The 20905-nt window shown below is 33.8% G+C and overlaps 3 protein-coding genes across 3 annotated transcripts; all 3 read right to left on the bottom strand.

Annotated features, from left to right (window-relative positions):
- Positions 1-812: 812 nt before the first annotated feature.
- On the bottom strand, positions 813-4207 carry LOC141701312 (uncharacterized). The gene is made up of 5 exons (XM_074504996.1): positions 3213-4207; positions 1875-2993; positions 1700-1799; positions 1450-1609; positions 813-1348 (listed from the first exon to the last, which is right to left on the bottom strand). Exons 1-5 carry the CDS (start codon positions 4205-4207, stop codon positions 813-815), a joined length of 2910 nt encoding a protein of 969 aa, XP_074361097.1.
- A 5991-nt stretch (positions 4208-10198) lies between these two features.
- On the bottom strand, positions 10199-16740 carry LOC141701313 (uncharacterized). Its single transcript, XM_074504997.1, has 10 exons — positions 16187-16740; positions 15869-15958; positions 14444-14796; positions 14239-14365; positions 13801-14142; positions 13597-13698; positions 11148-11612; positions 10706-10816; positions 10517-10567; positions 10199-10282 (listed from the first exon to the last, which is right to left on the bottom strand). Exons 1-10 carry the CDS (start codon positions 16691-16693, stop codon positions 10199-10201), a joined length of 2232 nt encoding a protein of 743 aa, XP_074361098.1. The 5' UTR covers positions 16694-16740.
- Positions 16741-17081: 341 nt separating this feature from the next.
- LOC141701314 (uncharacterized) lies at positions 17082-20689 on the bottom strand. Its single transcript, XM_074504998.1, has 4 exons — positions 18144-20689; positions 17969-18068; positions 17719-17878; positions 17082-17617 (listed from the first exon to the last, which is right to left on the bottom strand). The coding sequence occupies exons 1-4, from the start codon at positions 20687-20689 to the stop codon at positions 17082-17084; spliced, it is 3342 nt and encodes a 1113-aa protein (XP_074361099.1).
- Between the last annotated feature and the right edge of the window lie 216 nt (positions 20690-20905).

Below are 20905 nucleotides of genomic sequence, written 5' to 3' on the forward strand. Positions count from 1 at the left end.
CCTTGGTCTGAGTAGTGTGTCCTGCATACACATCCATCTCTTGAGCCCTTTTCTTAGACAACTCTATCTGATCTGGCATCACTTGGCTAGCTTGTTTAAAGTAACTTAAAACCCATGAGAGCGATGAAAGCCCTATCAGCCCAAAAGCCCCGGATCCGAGAAATCCAGTGAAAACAAGCCCAATAGTGAGAGCAGCTGGGACAAGAACTGGGATAAAGATGATGAAAAGTGGTGTGGCTAAAGCAAGGCCTGTTAGGGTTCCGATTAGGGTTATTCCGGCGAGCAAAATGAGGGTTCCGCTGACAAGGAGGAGAGTGACGACGGCGAGGACTTGGGAGGTGGAGGGGGTGTTTTTGGGGAGGAGAGATTTTACTATCGCGGAGTGGTTGGTGTGTTGTGGGTGGTAGGTTTGACGGTGTGTCATTCTTGATTTGAGATTAGTGAGTTTTTTGGAGGCGGCTTCCGAAGAGAGTTAGATGAGAAATGGTTTGTGAGAAAGAAAATAATTTGTTTCAACTGTGAAGATATGACCCAAGTAAATGACACGGGTAAATGCAATCAAAAATGGTTGATTTTAGGAGTTAAATTCAATTAAAACCGGTTGTTTTAATAAGCCACTTCTTACCTCCTCCAGTAGCTACTAGAACTCGAGCCCTGCTTTTGCAACAATAATAAGCTGAAGGCTAATATTTATCTTAAATTAAAAATTTAATGTCTAATAAAAATCAATATTACAATTGAAAAATTAAACACGACCATTACAATAATTTTTAACTTAATCATATTTTTTGTAAAATCACTAAAATATTAAATTAAGCCATGTCATCTTCCTCACTTTCACTTTCTTCATCGATAATCATGTCTTCATCTTGATTATGTTCTTCGTTGTACTCATCCGTAGAATTGTCATTTTCAACAAATCTCAAATCAATAAAAAAATTTGAAGGATCATGAATCATCACGGGCTCGACACGAGATGATGAAGCATTTGAAACCTCATTTTGCAAGGCATCTTCACTTGACGTAAAGTTCCTTTTAGATTTCACTTCTTCATTAACAAAACGACTCTTTGTTGTTAAAATGGTGTACCATGGTGATCTTGGATTTGAAATATGCCTCGCATAATACACTTGATGAGCTTGACTAGCTAACACAAACACATCTTCCGCATTTAATGTTGATCGAACATCCACCGTTGTCATCCTATTTATATCCACCTTGACATGCTTTGTATGATCAAACCAATGACATTTAAATAATATAACTTTATGCCCATTACGGTAATGAAGCTCAAGTATTTCTTCGAGTCGACCATAATTATTTTCAAAACTCCCCTTATATGAAGATCCTACATATAAATGAGTAAACTTCTTAGGTACAAGCAATGCATTAATATAACGAAAGATAGAACAATAGATACGAAATAATTAAGTACCATATATTTCTTACCAATGACAAGCACACCCGAATTTGGTGAAGTGTGTTCATTAGAATTTGCACAACCAAATTTGTAACCATTACAGTGGCAAGCATTGTAAATATCCACATCGCGCATCGGACCTTTTATTAAATCCTTAAAAACATTTTTGAGTTGTGGATCATCCGCTACCTAAAAATTCATATATATTTATAAGTGCATTACAATTATAATATTTGAGGACAATAAGAAACATTTATATGTACGTGTTTAGACACATACCCTTCTTTCAAACCAATTTGTGAATCGATCTTTTTGAAATTTTTCTTTTGCTGCATCATCAAACTCTGGGTATTTTCTATGTACCAACTTGTTAAATTCACTAAAAACAAATAACAATCATTACAATAATATAAATCAAAGTAAAAAAATATCATAGATTTGTTAAAGACCTTACCCCAAGTACTTTGCAACCTCCGGTGTGTTGATAAGAACATAATATTTGATGAGTCTATCTTCATCGACGGTCAATATTCTATGCCCTTTTCTTACAATGGGTTTCGCCGGATACGTGTAAACTTCTAACAAGTTAGGATCATTACACATTTTGGGTGCCCCGTAACGATGCAATCGATTGTGCATTGTTTCAACTTTGGATTCAAAATATAGAGAACAAAAGTGCACACATTCCTCCTTGATATAGCGTTCAGCCATTGAACCCTCCAGATGGGCTTTGTTTCTAACTTTCATCTTCAATCCATGTAAAAATCTTTCAAAAGGGTACATCCATCGATATGTAACAGGGCCACCCAACTTACACTCGGTGGCCAAATGCAGTGGCAAGTGCTCCATCGGGTCAAAGAAACCGGGAGTAAAGATGGTTTCAAACTTAGACATTATCCTCACAATATCTTTCTCCATTTTTAGTAAATCGGAGTATTTCAAGGTAGATGAGCACAAATCTTGGAAGAAGTTAGACAATTCAATAATGGCATCACCCACTTGCCTCGGCAATAAGTCACGACAAACAATAGGCAGTAATTTTTGCATAAAAATATGACAATCATGCAATTTCATACCATGAATAGTATGTTTTTCAAAATTCACACGCCTAGATATATTTGAAACGTAACCATCCGGAAGTTTAAGTGTTGAAATCCACTTAAACAAATTATGAACTTGTTCCCTCAAGAGCGCATATGGAGCATATTGCATTATGTCTCCATCTTGAACCCACAACTCACGTCGTATACCAAGATCCTCACAATCATACTTTGATTTTAAGTTATCTTTGGTCTTGTTCTTGTCAGCTAATATCGTGTATAATATGTTTTCAAAAACATTCTTTTCAGTATGCATAACATCAATATTGTGACGAAGATCAAGTGTCTCCCAATACGGGAGCTCAAAAAATGGAGAATAATGAGTCCAATTATGAGTAACACCATAATCCCGAGGTCTTCTTTTTGTTAACTTTCCTGGAGGAGGAAATTTTATAAGATCACATACAGCCTTTGCCCTTCCACCTGAATGCCGAGCTGTGACAGAACGAACCTCTCTCTTTCCAAACTTTGTGCTACTCCTCAATGGATCACCCGGTTCCAAAAAATATCAAGCAGTGCCAAAGAAAGAAGGCTTACCACCATTCCTCAGTTGAAAGCCTTTAATATCACCACTACATATATGACAAGACAACTTACCCTTGTCGACCACCCACTTAACATCGCAAGTGCTAGAAAGTCGCTAATTGTCCACATTAGTGCAGGCCCTCATCTGAAAATTTGTGCGTGATGACCTATCATATGTTTCCACTCCTGTATGCCATAATAGCTTTAATTCATCAATTAACGGTCGGAGGTAAATATGTAGGTCTTTTGTAGGATCAGTAGGACCGGGAACAATGAGAGGCATGAACATATATGGAGCTTTCATGCACATAGATGGTGGAAGGTTGTAAACAACCACCACAACAGGCCATACAGTATAATCCCTTGCAAGTGGATCACGAAATAGGTCAAACCCATCACTAGAAAGGCCAAGTCTGATATTTCGTGCCTCTTTTGCAAATCTCGGAAATCTAGCATCAAATGCTTTCCATTCATCTCCATCTGCCGGGTGAGATAACTGACCATCAACTATGACTCTATCATGGTGCCACGTCATACACTTAGCAGTTTGCTCAGACATGTACAAACGTTGTAGTCTCGGTATAAGTGGAAAGTATCGCAAGATCTTTCTTGGAATCAGCTTCTTTTGGTTATCCTTTCGGTCCTTATATCGACCTTTGTGACATATGTCACAACATGTCTTTTTACTATTTTCCTTGTAAAATAACATGCAATCATTCTCGCAAGCATCAATCTTTTCATATCCCATATTCAAACCACTTATCATCTTTTTCACATCATAATATGTCTCAGGTAGATTGTGTTTCTCCGGCAATACTGACCCAATAAGTTCAAGTAACTCATCAAAGCCCTTATTACTACAACCATGCTTGTTCTTGAAATATAACAACCTATTTACGAATGACAAAGTGGTAGAACTTGGACAATTTGGATAAAGAGGTTCAGAAGCACCGTCTAACATCTCATAAAAAAATTTTGCTTTTGCAGTCGGTTCCTCCTCACCATTCCCGAAATTTCCATGTGCATCCGCAAAGTCTCGAAGCATTTCACGTGCATCATACATATCATCATCTCTAGGATCATTATTACCCAAACTAGTCTCAGCTTCAACCCCGGACCTACGCTTTTCTCCATGAAAAACCCATTTAGTATATGACTCCATAATGCCATGTCGATACAAATCATAAGTTACATGGTCGGGTAATTTACGTCATGTATTTCCACACTCATTACATGGGCATTTTATCCTCCCCATTGAATCAACTTCCCCTTTCATAGCAAAATTGATGAAATTTTGTACACCATGTTTGTACTCCTCGGTTATATTATTCCTTGCATCAAACCTACGATGCATCCAACTTCGATCGGATGCCATCTACAATTATCATATTTTGATTAATTAGTTATTATAGATAAGAACTAACATCAATAAACAACTTAATTTAATTAATATATCATTAGTATGATTGATACAATCATTATATAACTCAATGTCTTACGATTATCTTAACATACTAAAAACAAGTAATAATCACTCTAATTTAGCCACAATAATTAAGATAGTTTATTTAGTATAAAAAAATTAACAATATTAACACAATTGACATATATGAATACAAGAATTACAAGTATATTTATGAAAAATTTGGAAGAATACTTACTTGGACATGAATGCTTTTAAATTGAAGCTTAAGGAATTAAAGGAGATCGGAAAAAATGGTGAAAGAAGAAAAGGGAGGCCATGAGAAGGAAAGGATACTGACATTAGGGTTTCTAAATGTGTTACCCAAATACAACAGGAAACGGTTGAAAACGAACAGCGGGTATATCCAACCAGATACGGTTGAAAACAAATAGCGGGTATAACCAACCAGCTACGGTTGCCTTTATAATTGATATTTTCAACAAGAAACAGTTGAATTTAAAATCTGCTGAATTTATTCATTTCGGTGGGAACTTTCCCGCGAACAAAAAATAGTTTATACTAAATTCAACCGGAAATCGTTGAATAAGATTTCCGTTGATTTTATCCGGTTGAATTTAATTTTTGGTGGGAACTTTCCCGCTGATCCAAAAATTGGTTGTTCTAAATTCAACCGGTTTTGGTTGAATATAAAGCAGTTGAATTTATTCGGTTGAATTTAACTTTTGGGGGGAGATTTCCCGCGCAGTGAAAAATTGGGAACACTAAATTCAACTGGTTCTTGTTAAATTTAAAACCGGTTGAATTTAATCGGTTGAATTTAGTGTCGGTTAAATTTGTTCGGTTGAATTTGAGCGCTGATCAAAGTTCTAACAACGTTGATTTCAAATTCAACCATATACGGTTGAGTTTAGGTCCGGTTGAATTTAACCCCATTTTCTAGTAGTGTAAGAAGTACCGGTCAAACTACTGGTTGACTGTTAAAATAGCAAAGCAAATACATTTATTTTTTTCTAAATTTTTTATCATATCACTAAAATATATAGATCTTGACATCTGTAAGGTTGGATCATTCACAAAATTTTTTAAAAAAATCGAAACATCGGTATGGGACTAAACACTAGAAAGAAGTACTTGTCGAACTATTTTAGTGTTAGGATCTCAACCCCTAAATTCAATTTGTAAAAATAGTTAAAATTTAAATATTCAAATTACTTATTTTTTTCCGTACACTTTTTTTTTGACAATTTTCATATCCGTATGGTTGGATTATAATTTAAATCAAATACAAAATAAATTAAAACTCAAACTATAATTATTAATTGAACCATAAAAATCTAACTACCATAATGATCTTTTTTGCAAGAACTAAAATATAAATTTTGTGTAAATTTTATTATATATTTTTTCAGAAATTTCCCGCCATTTTTAAAAATCGAATTCGACCGAAATCCGTTGAATTTAGTACAAAATTCATTGGCGGGAAGATTCCCTCCATTTTTTGGCAAGGCTAAATTCGACCGAATACGGTTGAATTTAGGAGCACGGCTTAACTCAACCATATACGGTTGCCTATAAATACGGTTGTATTTATTCGGTTGTAATTAGTATGGCTAAATTCGACCGAATACGGTTGAATTTAGGAGCACGGATAAACTCAACTGTATATGGTTGCATATAAATACGGTTGTATTTGTTCGGTTGTAATTAGTACTAAATTGGACCGTGTGAATACGACCGTATATAAATACGACCGCATGCGGTTGAATTTAGTCGCGCCATTAAATTTAACCGTAAATGGTTGAATTTGATGTCAGTTGTATTTGTGCGGTGGTATTTAGCCTTGTTTTCTTGTAGTGATATCATTTTCGACTAGATTATTTAACAGGCTCGACTCGTTTGAAACAATTATTTTTTGTTTGATGCACTATGTGCAACACTTCACAATGCAAAGCTATGCAAAAAAACTGGAAAATCATGAAACTATGCAAAATCGTGCAACTATATACCACACATAAGAACCATTACATACTTCATATAGGAGATATAAATTTCTTTTTTTTTGTTGTGCAGGCCTTACCTAGGAAGAAAATAAAATAAAGTTCTAATGGATAAAACAAGATGAAAGTCATGATAATTTGATTTATTTAATAATAGAATTGAATTGTCAGTATTTAAAAGAAGACAAGTAAATAACATGAATAGTTAAGATAATTAAATTTTACAACTTTTTTTTTAGTTACAAGGCAGTAAATTTTTTATTTTTAAAATGAATGTGGTATAAAAAATTATAAATTTTATGTGTAATACACAATAAATTTTATTATAAAAATGAATGTGGTATTACACATAAATTTTATGTGTAATACAAGATATGAATGTGGTATTTTTAAATTTTTTATTTTTAAAATGAATGTGGTATAAAAATTATAAATGAATTGTATTCGCTCGAGTCATATTTAGTAAACTAGTTGTATTTAGTACTAAATACGACCGAATAATACAACCGCTTAAATACGACCGGCTAAATACAACCGCTTCCGGTCAAATTTAATTTTTCGGATAAAATTCGAATACCCCGCCCAAATATTTAAAAAGAAATTAATAAATGTTACACCGATTTAGGGTTTATGGTTTAGGGTTTAGGGAGCCTAAACCCTAGGAACCAGAAATATTAATTCTAAATTAAATAATTATAAAATTTAAGAATGGAACTTAATTTAATAATTTTTATCATTTTAGGTTTTAACAATCCTCTTTTGGGTTTTAGAAAATAATTTAAAATATTTTTTTATTAATTTATGATTTAATAATTTACAAGATATAGTGGTTTGTTTTTTTAAAAAAAATAAAGGTAAAAACGTTAGTTTATATGATGTTTTGCTACCAAAACGCTGCTTTATCTAACGTTTTGCCCATAAAAAAAGTTCAAAGTGCTAAAACGGTACACGAAGTTCCGTTTTCCCATATAAAAAAAATTAAAGTACTAAAACGGTTCACGAAGTTCCGTTTTACTTTTAAGAAAAAAAAATCAAAACGCTAGACGATCTTCAGTTATGAAGTGACATATAGGGCATTAATTTTCAAAGATGACAATTTGGACCATTATTTACACAAAAGTAACATATAAGGCCACCACCCTTCATTTCCTGTAAAGCAGCCTCCATCTGTTCTATAAGCACCACCCGACCAAAGGCAGAAATCAGAAAATTGTATATTACAACTACGGCTTACGAGAGATATCCTTCTTAAACTCCCTATATAGAAACTGAAATTTTTCATTACAAATATTATACATATAAGCACCACATATCCTTCTCTTCTTTCACCTTCGTTGCCGGAGCTGCGGCGAAGTTGTGGAGATGCAGCAGGGATGTGATCGGAGAAAGAACGAGAGGAAGAAGAAGAAGAATACTGGAGGGAGGGATGGAGGATTGCCGGAAGAAATAGGGGAGGGGAAGGAGGTAGTGGCGCGTGAGGGGTAGGCGGGATGGGGTGGGGTTAAGGGTTATGTTTTCTTTTTTATATAATTTTGTTTTATTTTGGTGTAACTCCAACCGTTAGATTGTTGGGATAGTAACTGAATTTGGTCCACTAGATATAGTTCACGCGGATAGTTGACGTGTCTCTAAATACAACCGTATCCGGTCGAATTTAGGAGTATCAATTTATTTATTTATTTATTTATTATTATTATTATTATTATTATTATTATTATTATTATTTTATTAACTTTTATAGGACATAAATATTATTAATATTTTACTAACAAAGATTATAATATTCTAAATTTTAAAAAGTATTCTAAAATATACAGATCTTGAAATCTGTAAGGTTGGATCATTTAAAAAATCAAAATATCAGTATGACACTAAACAGTAGTAATGACTATGGTCAAACTACTAGTTTACTATTAAAATAGCAAACCAAATACATTAATTTTTTCTAAAAAAATTACCATATCATTAAAATATATAAATCTTGACATCTGTAAGGTAAACATTTTTTAAATAATCAAAACATCAGTATGAGACTAAACACTAGTAAGAAGTACTAGTCAAACTACTGAATGATTGTTAAAATAGAAAACTAGATACATTTATTTTTTTATAAAACATTTATCATATCAATAAAATATATAGATCTTGACATCTGTAAGGTTGGATCATTCACATACATTTTTTTAAAAATCGAAACATCAGTATAGACTAAAAACTATTAAGAAGTACTGGTCAAACTACCAGTTGACTATTAAAATAGCAAATCAAATACATTTATTATTTTCTAAAAAAATTATCTTATCACTAACATATATATATCTTGACATGTGTAAGGTTGGATCATTCATAAACATTTTTTAAAAAATCAAAACATCAGTATATGACTAAACACTAATAAGAAGTACTAGTCAAACTATTATTTGACTGGTGAAATAGCAAACTAAATACATTTATTTTTCTATAAATTTTTTATCATATCACTAAAATATACACATCTTGACATCTATAAGGTTGGATCATTCACTTACATTTTTTAAAAAATCGGAACATCATTATGGACTAAACACACTAGTAAGAACTACTTGTCAAACTACTAGTTGACTATTAAAATAGCAAACCAGATACATTTATTTTTTCTAAAATTTTATAATATCACTAACATATATATATATATATATTGACATCTTTAAGGTTGGATCATTCATAAACATTTTTAAAAAAATTAAAACATCAATATGGGACTAAATACTGATAAGAAGTACTAGTCAAACTATTAGTTGACTGGTGAAATAGCAAACCAAACACATTTATTTTTTTCTAAAAATTTTATCATATCATTAAAATATATAGATCCTGGCATCCTTAAGGTTGGATCATTCATAAATATTTTTAAAAAAATTGAAACATCAATATGAGACTAAACACAAGTAACACTATAACAAAAGCGGTTAAATTCAACCGACAATATTCGGTTTAATTTAGCATAAGACCAACCGGATCCGGTTGAATTTATACTAAATTCAACTACAACCAGTCGGTTGTAAATAAGGCCGTTGAAATTAGCATTCCGGTTGAATTTATGATTATATTCAACCAGTTTCGGTTGAGTTTGTTGACACTATTTTCAACCACTTTCCGTTGAAATTAACTTTACATATTTCAAAAAAGATTAAAATTTTGAATTTGAATTTCACCAAAAAAAAAAATCCCGCCAAAATTACTAAAAACAACCGAAAAAAGTTGAATTTATTTTTTTAAAACCCAACCGGTTTTGGTTGATTCGTTAACTAGTCCATTTTTTGTATATTAATTTCAACCCAATTTTGTTGAATATAGATTTCATTAATAACCGGAAGTAGTTGATTAATTCTGATTATGTCTGTTAAATACAATCATCTCTTGTTGAACTTAATGGGCAATTGGTATTTAGTTTCAACCACTAACAGTTGAAGTTTTAAAATACAATATTGTAAAATAATTTTCCAATAAGCTTCCTCATAGGCTGCCTCCCGTACAATTCTTTAGATATATAACTATTAATAAAAAATAAAACAGCAAATGAGAGACTCCAAACTGAATGTATACATAAACAAGCATTAGTTCAATGTCTTCATGCCTAACACAAAATATGTAACTTGAGATCGTAAAACATAGGCCAAATTTTAAAGTTTGAGACCAAAGTAACACATGCAAGTTCTTAGACAAAATAATCATAAGCTAGGATCTTCAGCTAAAGTGGGAAGCGATATTCCAAGTCGTCTATATGAACATCATTGTCATCTTCGTCCACCTCCATATGATCTGAGCGTGTATCCTGTGGTTAAGAATAAAAATCTGATTAGACTACACTGCCAAAACAATATACAGACAACTTTTGATCAATTAACAAAATTACTTGAGAGTTACTTGTACTAAGTTTTTAAATAAATTCAGAGAATGATCAAACAAATTGAAGAGTATGCTAAAACCAGTCACTTATACTAAGGTTTTAAATAAAACCAAGGAAAAGACCCTACTGGCCCAAACCAAACACAAAGAGCCCCACAACCAAAATCTCCAGCCTACCAAACAACCAGAGAAGCAAAAAACCAGAGAAAATCTGCAAGCACCCCAAATAAGAACAAAAATGCACATCAAATGCACTTGAAATTCCAGCCCAGATCTAAGCAAACCAGCATGAGCAAAAAAACAGAAAATCCAGTTGTTTGAACACTCCATAAAAAAATAAACACCAGACCCCACACAAGCAATCACCACTCCAAATTAAGGAAGAAACTACAGCAAAATCCCAGACAAAATCAGCTTCTAAATCCTTACTATCAAAAACCCAGACCCCTGCAATACCACTCTGCAAAAAAACATGCTGCAACACTTCAGCACATCTGAAAAACCAAACAAAAGAAACAGGCCTACAACACCTTCTAACCAACCATCCAGACCTAACAAAACTAGATAAAAAACTATAGAAATCCAACCAGAGCCCAGCAAACCAAAGCAGCTGATACTCCACCTAAAAAAACTACCCTGACTGAAATAAAAAATTTGGCACAACACTAATGGAAAAACAGTCAGGTCTAGATAGTATCAGATAAATGAGATTAATTGGAAATATAGTCAGGTCTAGATAGCATAATAATAATAATAATAATAATAATAATAATAATAAAATATATTATTACCTCTATAATAGTCTTTTTATAACGCTCACAAAGAGGAGAAGTCATGTGTGATGCTATTTGAATGTACTTTTCCCATAAAATTTTAGAAGCGAGATTATCTCTGTTTGGATAAGCACGAGCAGCCAAAATCTGCACCTTTTCATCAAGTTTAGCACGTGTAACCTCGATCTCCTCTATTGCTTTAACCATATTAGTCACATCTGTCAGGACCTTCCCGATAATAGAATATGCAGACTTTGGAATGCGCTCTGGGATGCAGACCAGAGAAGACTGAGAAGTGGTATATTTGGAAACTTCATCAATTCCAACAAGCTCCGTGAGGGTATGGCGCGGGAACATTTTAAATTTTCCCTTCTTTGGTGGACAAACCTCCAGCAATAGTTCAACGTCACGTTTCCTTTGGTTGGCTAGAGATAGTGTTGCATCCTGAGAATTCCCCTCTTCCGTTGCACGCTCCACGACCTCCTAAATTACATAAGAACCAAGGATATACGACTCAATTATTTAACACAATATTTCCCTTAATGCAAATCAGAAAAATTGAAATTTTAGGCTATATTATGCTTAAACATGTAAATAGACCGGGATGATGATATCGATAAAAATGAAGAAAGCAAAAAAACACAAAAAAGTAAAATTTCAAAATATATTAATCTACAGTCTGAGTTCTTGAACCTGATAATTTTAACAATGGAAGTGAATGTACAAGTGAATGGATTTAATAATTTCACATGCCACAAGTTACAAATTATCAATAGAGAGGCAAAAATATAGCTGATGTATTTAAAAAGATAGAGGTAGTATGTATGCGCACAATTCCCTGATAGTACAATGTCAACAAAAACAGGGCTTATAGCAGCGGCACAGAGGTAGTATTAAAACTCAACTCTAAAATTCAGAGTGCAGTAGTAAAAAGAAATAAGTCTATTGTATATGATATCTTGGTAAAAAACAGGACTTGCACAAAAGTAATCCAAAAGAGTAGCAAATTTTATCCAATTAAATTTAAATGAACATAAGTAAAATCTAGTATGGAACAACACTGCAAATTCACGAAAACGCAACACATAAAGACGTATTAACCATACACACATATATAGCTCACTATAGCATAGCATGATATAGAGGCGGATGCATGTATGAACATTGATTTTTTATGTGCACAAGCCTGGGGTAAGCATAGTAGTTCTTGTTTGTGTGTTTACATATATTCAGTAGCAATTAAGTCATTACAAATATATGCTAGTTGAGACCCTAGTCAATTTAGGCCTATCAGCATTACCATTACCAATGCTGCTACCCCTTTATTAATATTTGGATACTTAAAACTTGAAAATAATAATACGTTAAATATAATTTCATATTTACACTGATTTTTTATTTAAAAATCACAAAATATAAAAAATTGAAGTTAAAATGTGATCAATTAAACTAAAATTTAGTCAAATATAACTTCAAAAAATTAATCATACAAAATATTAGAGAATAATGAAAAAAATTATACACTAATAAAAAAATTATTGCTCTCTTTTGAATTTTGTAATTATCGATAAGTTGATTCCTTTTTATAAAACAAAATGACATCCTCAATTAGATATGCAAATAGAACTTTATGTAATTGGATATTGCAATCTCAATATCCCTTTATTATTGGGAGTTTAAATAGATCACAGACCTGTTTCTCCAGCCATGTATACAATAGCAATCAAACAAAAATGGTGTAGCAGATCAGAAGGCCTAGTATTTAGTATCACTTGTTACATAGGCCGTAGAAAATTAATCATCTTCCACCCCACATAATGAGAAAGCCTTCTAAATTCTAGTTCTTTCTTATCCCAAATATCATATTTAAAGTAGAAAATATCCACATTAGTCTCCTTACTGTGAAGTAAAACCCTCATCTTGAACATAAAAAATAATACACGAGCGTGTATTGAATTTAGCTGTCAAGCATAAGAAGACATCCATTAATAAGAAGTAACTCACTTTTGCGTTTTGTAATTATGCCCACAATTCCCTGATACAAAAACAGGGCTATTAATATATTATACTTAATATCAATAATTTAGTTTATTTTAGTAGTTCTTTTTAATATATTATGGGGCTATTAATATATTGTACTTAATATCAAAAATTGGGGCTATTAATAAATTATACTTAATAGTCATTCGCTGCTCAGAGAGTAACAACATATCAGAGTTGAGCTCTCAACTTTAAGAGACATATTAGTGATTGACTAGGGGAAATATTAGGTTGATTCGAAGCTGAAATTTGTTATCTCATCACCAAAAACTATTTATAATAATGAAACCGTAGGAGCTGTAGTGAATACTGCTACTTGACTACTGTCTCACAAAATATTTACTACAACGACACCGCCCAAAGGTAATGACTACTACTACTTATCAGGCCTTTCGTAATTGTTACTAAAACAAGGAGAACAACTTACTTTAAGCTTTCGCCCTATTTCTTCCACTTTTCCTTTCTTTTTGTATGAAACATCAAACTTTTCCAAAAGGGTGAGAGGCTTTTCCAATTTTTTCTCCAGTTCCTACAAAAGAGATATAAAAAAATATGAACATGTATAGATAAAAGATATTTTTGCAAAATCAAATAGCAAGTTCAACACCATCATATAAAGAGAAAATTTTGCCTCATAACGTTGGTCAAAAGGCTTCGCTCCACTGGAGTGCTTAATATCTGACTTCTTGTCATTTTCCCCTACATTTTCCGACAATTTGGAAAATGTCTCAGTCTCCCAGTAGTCACATAAACCCTCCCATGCAGGTTCTGATAAGTAGTAGGGGGGGCAAGTACGTCGGGTTGCGCTTGTGTCTCCCCTGGCATGGGCCTCTTTAACCCTATTATATGCATCAGTCTTCCAAGCATTTATATAACATTTCAAATTCGCCTTCAAATGATTTCTCACGACAGCGTCCCCTGCGAGTTCTTTGATTTTATCAACTTTATATTCTGGCTGATATTCGTAGTATTCCTTCGGGAAAAAAGTTATAGAATTCTTTACAAGCGAGTATTAATATAAAAAGGTCATAGTAATTGAAAAGTTCTGAAAATTTATAAGCTAGCATACCTTGAACTCCTCGATACACTTATTTAAAAAAGCCTCTCGTGCGCGTCCTTTTTCTTTTACTGTATCAAACTCCCAGTTATTTCTGACTATCGCTCTAATTGTTTTCTTGTAACGAGCCTCTTTAATACTGTTAAATGAAAAAAACTGTGTAAGTAACAAATTATAATTTTTTGGAAAATAACAAAACTGTAAAAAAATTGTTTACTTTTTTCCATTTATAAAGGTTACAACTCCAAGTTTCGGTTGTCCAAGTTGTGGCTTCTTTTTGTAATCACCATCACAAATGCTGCGTTGAGCTCTCCCAAATGTGAGAACACCGTCACTCTGTCCAGCATCATCATCTTCCTGTTCTTCATCACTGCCTTCTGCATCATTTTCTTCCTGAGGATCAGCTTCTCCATTACCTCTACCCTGGCCCAGGCCCCTAGTGTCATCTCTACCTCTTCCACCTCTCCCCCTGTTTCCGGTGACCCTACTCAGTGCGCTCCCACTACCACTGCCCCCCACTGCCATGACAATAATAAATAGAACAAGCAACCAACAACTCTTAAATGTCTCCTGCAAAATTTGTACAATTATATAAAAGTAAAACCTAAGCAAGTATGATTTTATAAAGCCAAATAAATAAACACCTACAATTAAATAATTGGAGTTACTAATATATGGAAGACTATTTCTTTTGAAAAAAGAAGAGATAATGATATAAAAGATTAGAAAGGCTGAAGATCACAGAGTGCAAAGTGGAGCAATTGTCTCACTTAAGCAGCTCGAATCCAGGTAAAACAATTGATATAAAGGAAATCTAAGGAAGTCCTTCAGAGGTGAAAGAAACAGGTACACTACCACTACAAAAGTCCTGGTAAAAAAAAGTTTTACACTATAAATAGTCCCTGCCTCCTAAGCTAGTCGAATCATTTTAAGTAGTACATTACATCCAAGCGTAGGCAGGTCAATTAGTTCAAATAGTATTTCGAGTTTGTTGGCTTGTGTAAGTTTCTTCACTAGCAAGTGAAGATTCTACCAAGAAGAAAGTCTTACTAGCAAGTGAAAGTGCATTTTATTATTATTTGCACTAATAATAAAAGGAAAGTCTTAAGAAAATATCGCTTAAGAGAGTGAACCAATTTTATAGAGGAAGGGGAGGTAAAAGGAAAATAGAATAGATAGAAATGAAGAAGAAGGTTACGACAAGTCACGCCAACCAAAGTTTAGGTTTTCTTGATGTGATTTTGATTTTGTTTTAACTATGACTACGTAAAAACTTGGCTCCTTTCAAATATAGTCTGATACTTTGGTTCACTGCTATGGTTTGGTCTAATATTTTTGTTGCAGAGCTAACTGATACTTTAAATAAAATTTTTATTATTTTTGTGTTTTAAAATCAAAGTATGGAGTTTGTGGCATGCCACAATCTGCTTGATTCTTGTCAAGTGAAAGTCTTATTTGTCATTCCTGTTACATATACTTAACTTATTATTATTGTAAGAAATTACTTTATATAATCTAGTGAGGTGCATTTGATATTTTTTCCTACAGGGACTACAGAGGAAAGAATTTGGTCACCACAGGGGAAAGAATTTGGTCACTAAAGGGGAAAGAATTCAATCATCTTAAAAGGAGATGAACTTACTTTGTTTGTAGCAATTACATGTGCCTCAACAAATGTGACGAAATAAGAAACCAATATTATCCCAGCCAAAAGTTGATTTCCCTTCCCAAGCTGGTGACAAACAATTAAATGAAAAATAAGTTCAAACCTCTAAATTAAATGAAACCCTTGTGAGAAAAAAGCTTAAATTGAAATCACTAAATTGATATCATTAACCCTAAAATCTGAAAAGTAAATGAAACCATAAAATTTGAACTCAAATAACATCCTAGTTGCAATAAACCTAAATCTGAAACCATAAACCCTAAATCGATTTTACAATAAACCTTAAATGTATACCTGTGGAGAAAGCCATCCCGATTTTCTGTACTCCAAAGAAGTGTCCCTTCCAGTTGTAGTAGTTGTGTCCTGAGCCTGACCAACCTTGGTCTGAGTAGTGTGTCCTGCATACACATCCATCTCTTGAGCCCTTTTCTTAGACAACTCTATCTGATCTGGCATCACTTGGCTAGCTTGTTTAAAGTAACTTAAAACCCATGAGAGCGATGAAAGCCCTATCAGCCCAAAAGCCCCAGATCCGAGAAATCCAGTGACAACAAGCCCAATAGTGAGAGCAGCTGGGACAAGAACTGGGATAAAGATGATGAAAAGTGGTGTGGCTAAAGCAAGGCCTTTTAGGGTTCCGATTAGGGTTATTCCGGCGAGCAAAATGTGGGTTCCGCTGACAAGGAGGAGAGTGACGACGGCGAGGACTTGGGAGGTGGAGGGGGTGTTTTTGGGGAGGAGATATTTTACTATCGCGGAGTGGTTGGTGTGTTGTGGGTGGTAGGTTTGACGGTGTGTCATTCTTGATTTGAGATTAGTGAGTTTTTTGGAGGCGGCTTCCGGAGAGAGTTAGATGAGAAATGGTTTGTGAGAAAGAAAATAATTTGTTTCAACTGTGAAGATATGACCCAAGTAAATGACACGGGTAAATGCAATCAAAAATGGTTGATTTTAGGAGTTAAATTCAATTAAAACCGGTTGTTTTAATAAGCCACTTCTTACCTCCTCCAGTAGCTACTAGAACTCGAGCCCTGCTTTTGCAACAATAATAAGCTGAAGGCTAATATTTATCTTAAATTAAAAATTTAATGTCTAATAAAAATCAATATTACAATTGAAAAATTAAACACGACCATTACAATAATTTTTAACTTAATCATATTTTTTGTAAAATCACTAAAATATTAAATTAAGCCATGTCATCTTCCTCACTTTCACTTTCTTCATCGATAATCATGTCTTCATCTTGATTTTGTTCTTCGTTGTACTCATCCGTAGAATTGTCATTTTCAACAAATCTCAAATCAATAAAAAAATTTGAAGGATCATGAATCATCACGGGCTCGACACGAGATGATGAAGCATTTGAAACCTCATTTTGCAAGGCATCTTCACTTGACGTAAAGTTCCTTTTAGATTTCACTTCTTCATTAACAAAACGACTCTTTGTTGTTAAAATGGTGTACCATGGTGATCTTGGATTTGAAATATGCCTCGCATAATACACTTGATGAGCTTGACTAGCTAACACGAACACATCTTCCGTATTTAATGTTGATCGAACATCCACCGTTGTCATCCTATTTCTATCCACCTTGACATGCTTTGTATGATCAAACCAATGACATTTAAATAATATAACTTTATGCCCATTACGGTAATGAAGCTCAAGTATTTCTTCGAGTCGACCATAATTATTTTCAAAACTCCCCTTATATGAAGATCCTACATATAAATGAGTAAACTTCTTAGGTACAAGCAATGCATTAATATAACGAAAGATAGAACAATAGATACGAAATAATTAAGTACCATATATTTCTTACCAATGACAAGCACACCCGAATTTGGTGAAGTGCGTTCATTAGAATTTGCACAACCAAATTTGTAACCATTACAGTGGCAAGCACTGTAAATATCCACATCGCGCATCGGACCTTTTATTAAATCCTTAAAAACATTTTTGAGTTGTGGATCATCCGCTACCTAAAAATTCATATATATTTATAAGTGTATTACAATTATAATATTTGAGGACAATAAGAAACATTTATATGTACGTGTTTAGACACATACCCTTCTTTCAAACCAATTTGTGAATCGATCTTTTTGAAATTTTTCTTTTGCTGCATCATCAAACTCTGGGTGTTTTCTATGTACCAACTTGTTAAATTCACTAAAAACAAATAACAATCATTACAATAATATAAATCAAAGTAAAAAAATATCATAGATTTGTTAAAGACCTTACCCCAAGTACTTTGCAACCTCCGGTGTGTTGATAAGAACATAATATTTGATGAGTCTATCTTCATCGACGGTCAATATTCTATGCCCTTTTCTTACAATGGGTTTCGCCGGATACGTGTAAACTTCTAACAAGTTAGGATCATTACACATTTTGGGTGCCCCGTAACGACGCAATCGATTGTGCATTGTTTCAACTTTGGATTCAAAATATAGAGAACAAAAGTGCACACATTCCTCCTTGATATAGCGTTCAGCCATTGAACCCTCCAGATGGGCTTTGTTTCTAACTTTCATCTTCAATCCATGTAAAAATCTTTCAAAAGGGTACATCCATCGATATGTAACAGGGCCACCCAACTTACACTCGGTGGCCAAATACAGTGGCAAGTGCTCCATCGGGTCAAAGAAACCGGGAGTAAAGATGGTTTCAAACTTAGACATTATCCTCACAATATCTTTCTCCATTTTTAGTAAATCGGAGTATTTCAAGGTAGATGAGCACAAATCTTGGAAGAAGTTAGACAATTCAATAATGGCATCACCCACTTGCCTCGGCAATAAGTCACGACAAACAATAGGCAGTAATTTTTGCATAAAAATATGACAATCATGCAATTTCATACCATGAATAGTATGTTTTTCAAAATTCACACACCTAGATATATTTGAAACGTAACCATCCGGAAGTTTAAGTGTTGAAATCCACTTAAACAAATTATGAACTTGTTCCCTCAAGAGCGCATATGGAGCATGTTGCATTATGTCTCCATCTTGAACCCACAACTCACGTCGTATACCAAGATCCTCACAATCATACCTTGATTTTAAGTTATCTTTCGTCTTGTTCTTGTCAGCTAATATCGTGTATAATATGTTTTCAAAAACATTCTTTTCAGTATGCATGACATCAATATTGTGACGAAGATCAAGTGTCTCCCAATACGGGAGCTCAAAAAATGGAGAATAATGAGTCCAATTATGAGTAACACCATAATCCCGAGGTCTTCTTTTTGTTAACTTTCCTGGAGGAGGAAATTTTATAAGATCACATACAGCCTTTGCCCTTCCACCTGAATGCCGAGCTGTGACAGAACGAACCTCTCTCTTTCCAAACTTTGTGCTACTCCTCAATGGATCACCCGGTTCCAAAAAATATCGAGCAGTGCCAAAGAAAGAAGGCTTACCACCATTCCTCAGTTGAAAGCCTTTAATATCACCACTACATATATGACAAGACAACTTACCCTTAGTCGACCACCCACTTAACATCGCAAGTGCTGGAAAGTCGCTAATTGTCCACATTAGTGCAGCCCTCATCTGAAAATTTGTGCGTGATGACCTATCATATGTTTCCACTCCTGTATGCCATAATAGCTTCAATTCATCAATTAACGGTCGGAGGTAAATATGTAGGTCTTTTGTAGGATCAGTAGGACCGGGAACAATGAGAGGCATGAACATATATGGAGCTTTTATGCACATAGATGGTGGAAGGTTGTAAACAACCACCACAACAGGCCATACAGTATAATCCCTTGCAAGTGGATCACGAAATGGGTCAAACCCATCACTAGAAAGGCCAAGTCTGATATTTCGTGCCTCTTTTGCAAATCTCGGAAATCTAGCATCAAATGCTTTCCATTCATCTCCATCTGCCGGGTGAGATAACTGACCATCAACTATGACTCTATCATGGTGCCACGTCATACACTTAGCAGTTTGCTCAGACATGTACAAACGTTGTAGTCTCGGTATAAGTGGAAAGTATCGCAAGATCTTTCTTGGAATCAGCTTCTTTTGGTTATCCTTTCGGTCCTTATATCGACCTTTGTGACATATGTCACAACATGTTTTTTTTTTATTTTCCTTGTAAAATAACATGCAATCATTCTCGCAAGCATCAATCTTTTCATATCCCATATTCAAACCACTTATCATCTTTTTCACATCATAATATGTCTCAGGTAGATTGTGTTTCTCCGGCAATACTGACCCAATAAGTTCAAGTAACTCATCAAAGCCCTTATTACTACAACCATGCTTGTTCTTGAAATATAACAACCTATTTACGAATGACAAAGTGGTAGAACTTGGACAATTTGGATAAAGAGGTTCAGAAGCACCGTCTAACATCTCATAAAAAAATTTTGCTGTTGTAGTCGGTTCCTCCTCACCATTCCCAAAATTTCCATGTGCATCCGCAAAGTCTCGAAGCATTTCACGTGCATCATACATATCATCATCTCTAGGATCATTATTACCCAAACTAGTCTCGGCTTCAACCCCGGACCTACGCTTTTCTCCATGAAAAACCCATTTAGTATATGACTCCATAATGCCATGTCGATACAAATCATAAGTTACATGGTCGGGTAATTTACGCCATGTATTTCCACACTCATTACATGGGCATTTTATCCTCCCCATTGAATCAACTTCCCCTTTCATAGCAAAATTGATGAAATTTTGTACACCATGTTTGTACTCCTCGGTTATATTATTCCTTGCATCAAACCTACGATGCATCCAACTTCGATCGGATGCCATCTACAATTATCATATTTTGATTAATTAGTTATTATAGATAAGAACTAACATCAATAAACAACTTAATTTAATTAATATATCATTAGTATGATTGATACAATCATTATATAACTCAATGTCTTACGATTATCTTAACATACTAAAAATAAGTAATAATCACTCTAATTTAGCCACAATAATTAAGATAGTTTATTTAGTATAAAAAAATTAACAATA

The sequence above is a fragment of the Apium graveolens genome, unplaced genomic scaffold (assembly GCF_009905375.1).
Source record: "Apium graveolens cultivar Ventura unplaced genomic scaffold, ASM990537v1 ctg3725, whole genome shotgun sequence".
In the NCBI taxonomy this organism is placed as follows: domain Eukaryota; kingdom Viridiplantae; phylum Streptophyta; class Magnoliopsida; order Apiales; family Apiaceae; genus Apium; species Apium graveolens.

Coding starts and splice junctions, on each gene's coding strand:
- LOC141701312 (XM_074504996.1), bottom strand. CDS start 4,207: ATGGAGTCATATACTAAATGGGTTTTTCATGGAGAAAAGCGTAGGTCC. Junction 2,994..3,212: donor GGAGTGGAAACATATGATAG/GTCATCACGCAC, acceptor ATTGAGGAGTAG/CACAAAGTTTGGAAAGAGAG. Junction 1,349..1,449: donor TTCGGGTGTGCTTGTCATTG/GTAAGAAATATA, acceptor ATTTATATGTAG/GATCTTCATATAAGGGGAGT.
- LOC141701313 (XM_074504997.1), bottom strand. CDS start 16,693: ATGACACACCGTCAAACCTACCACCCACAACACACCAACCACTCCGCG. Junction 14,366..14,443: donor ACCTTTATAAATGGAAAAAA/GTAAACAATTTT, acceptor TTCATTTAACAG/TATTAAAGAGGCTCGTTACA. Junction 10,283..10,516: donor TTGGTAGGCTGGAGATTTTG/GTTGTGGGGCTC, acceptor TCTTAACCACAG/GATACACGCTCAGATCATAT.
- LOC141701314 (XM_074504998.1), bottom strand. CDS start 20,689: ATGGCATCCGATCGAAGTTGGATGCATCGTAGGTTTGATGCAAGGAAT. Junction 18,069..18,143: donor GAGGTTGCAAAGTACTTGGG/GTAAGGTCTTTA, acceptor ATTTGTTTTTAG/TGAATTTAACAAGTTGGTAC. Junction 17,618..17,718: donor TTCGGGTGTGCTTGTCATTG/GTAAGAAATATA, acceptor ATTTATATGTAG/GATCTTCATATAAGGGGAGT.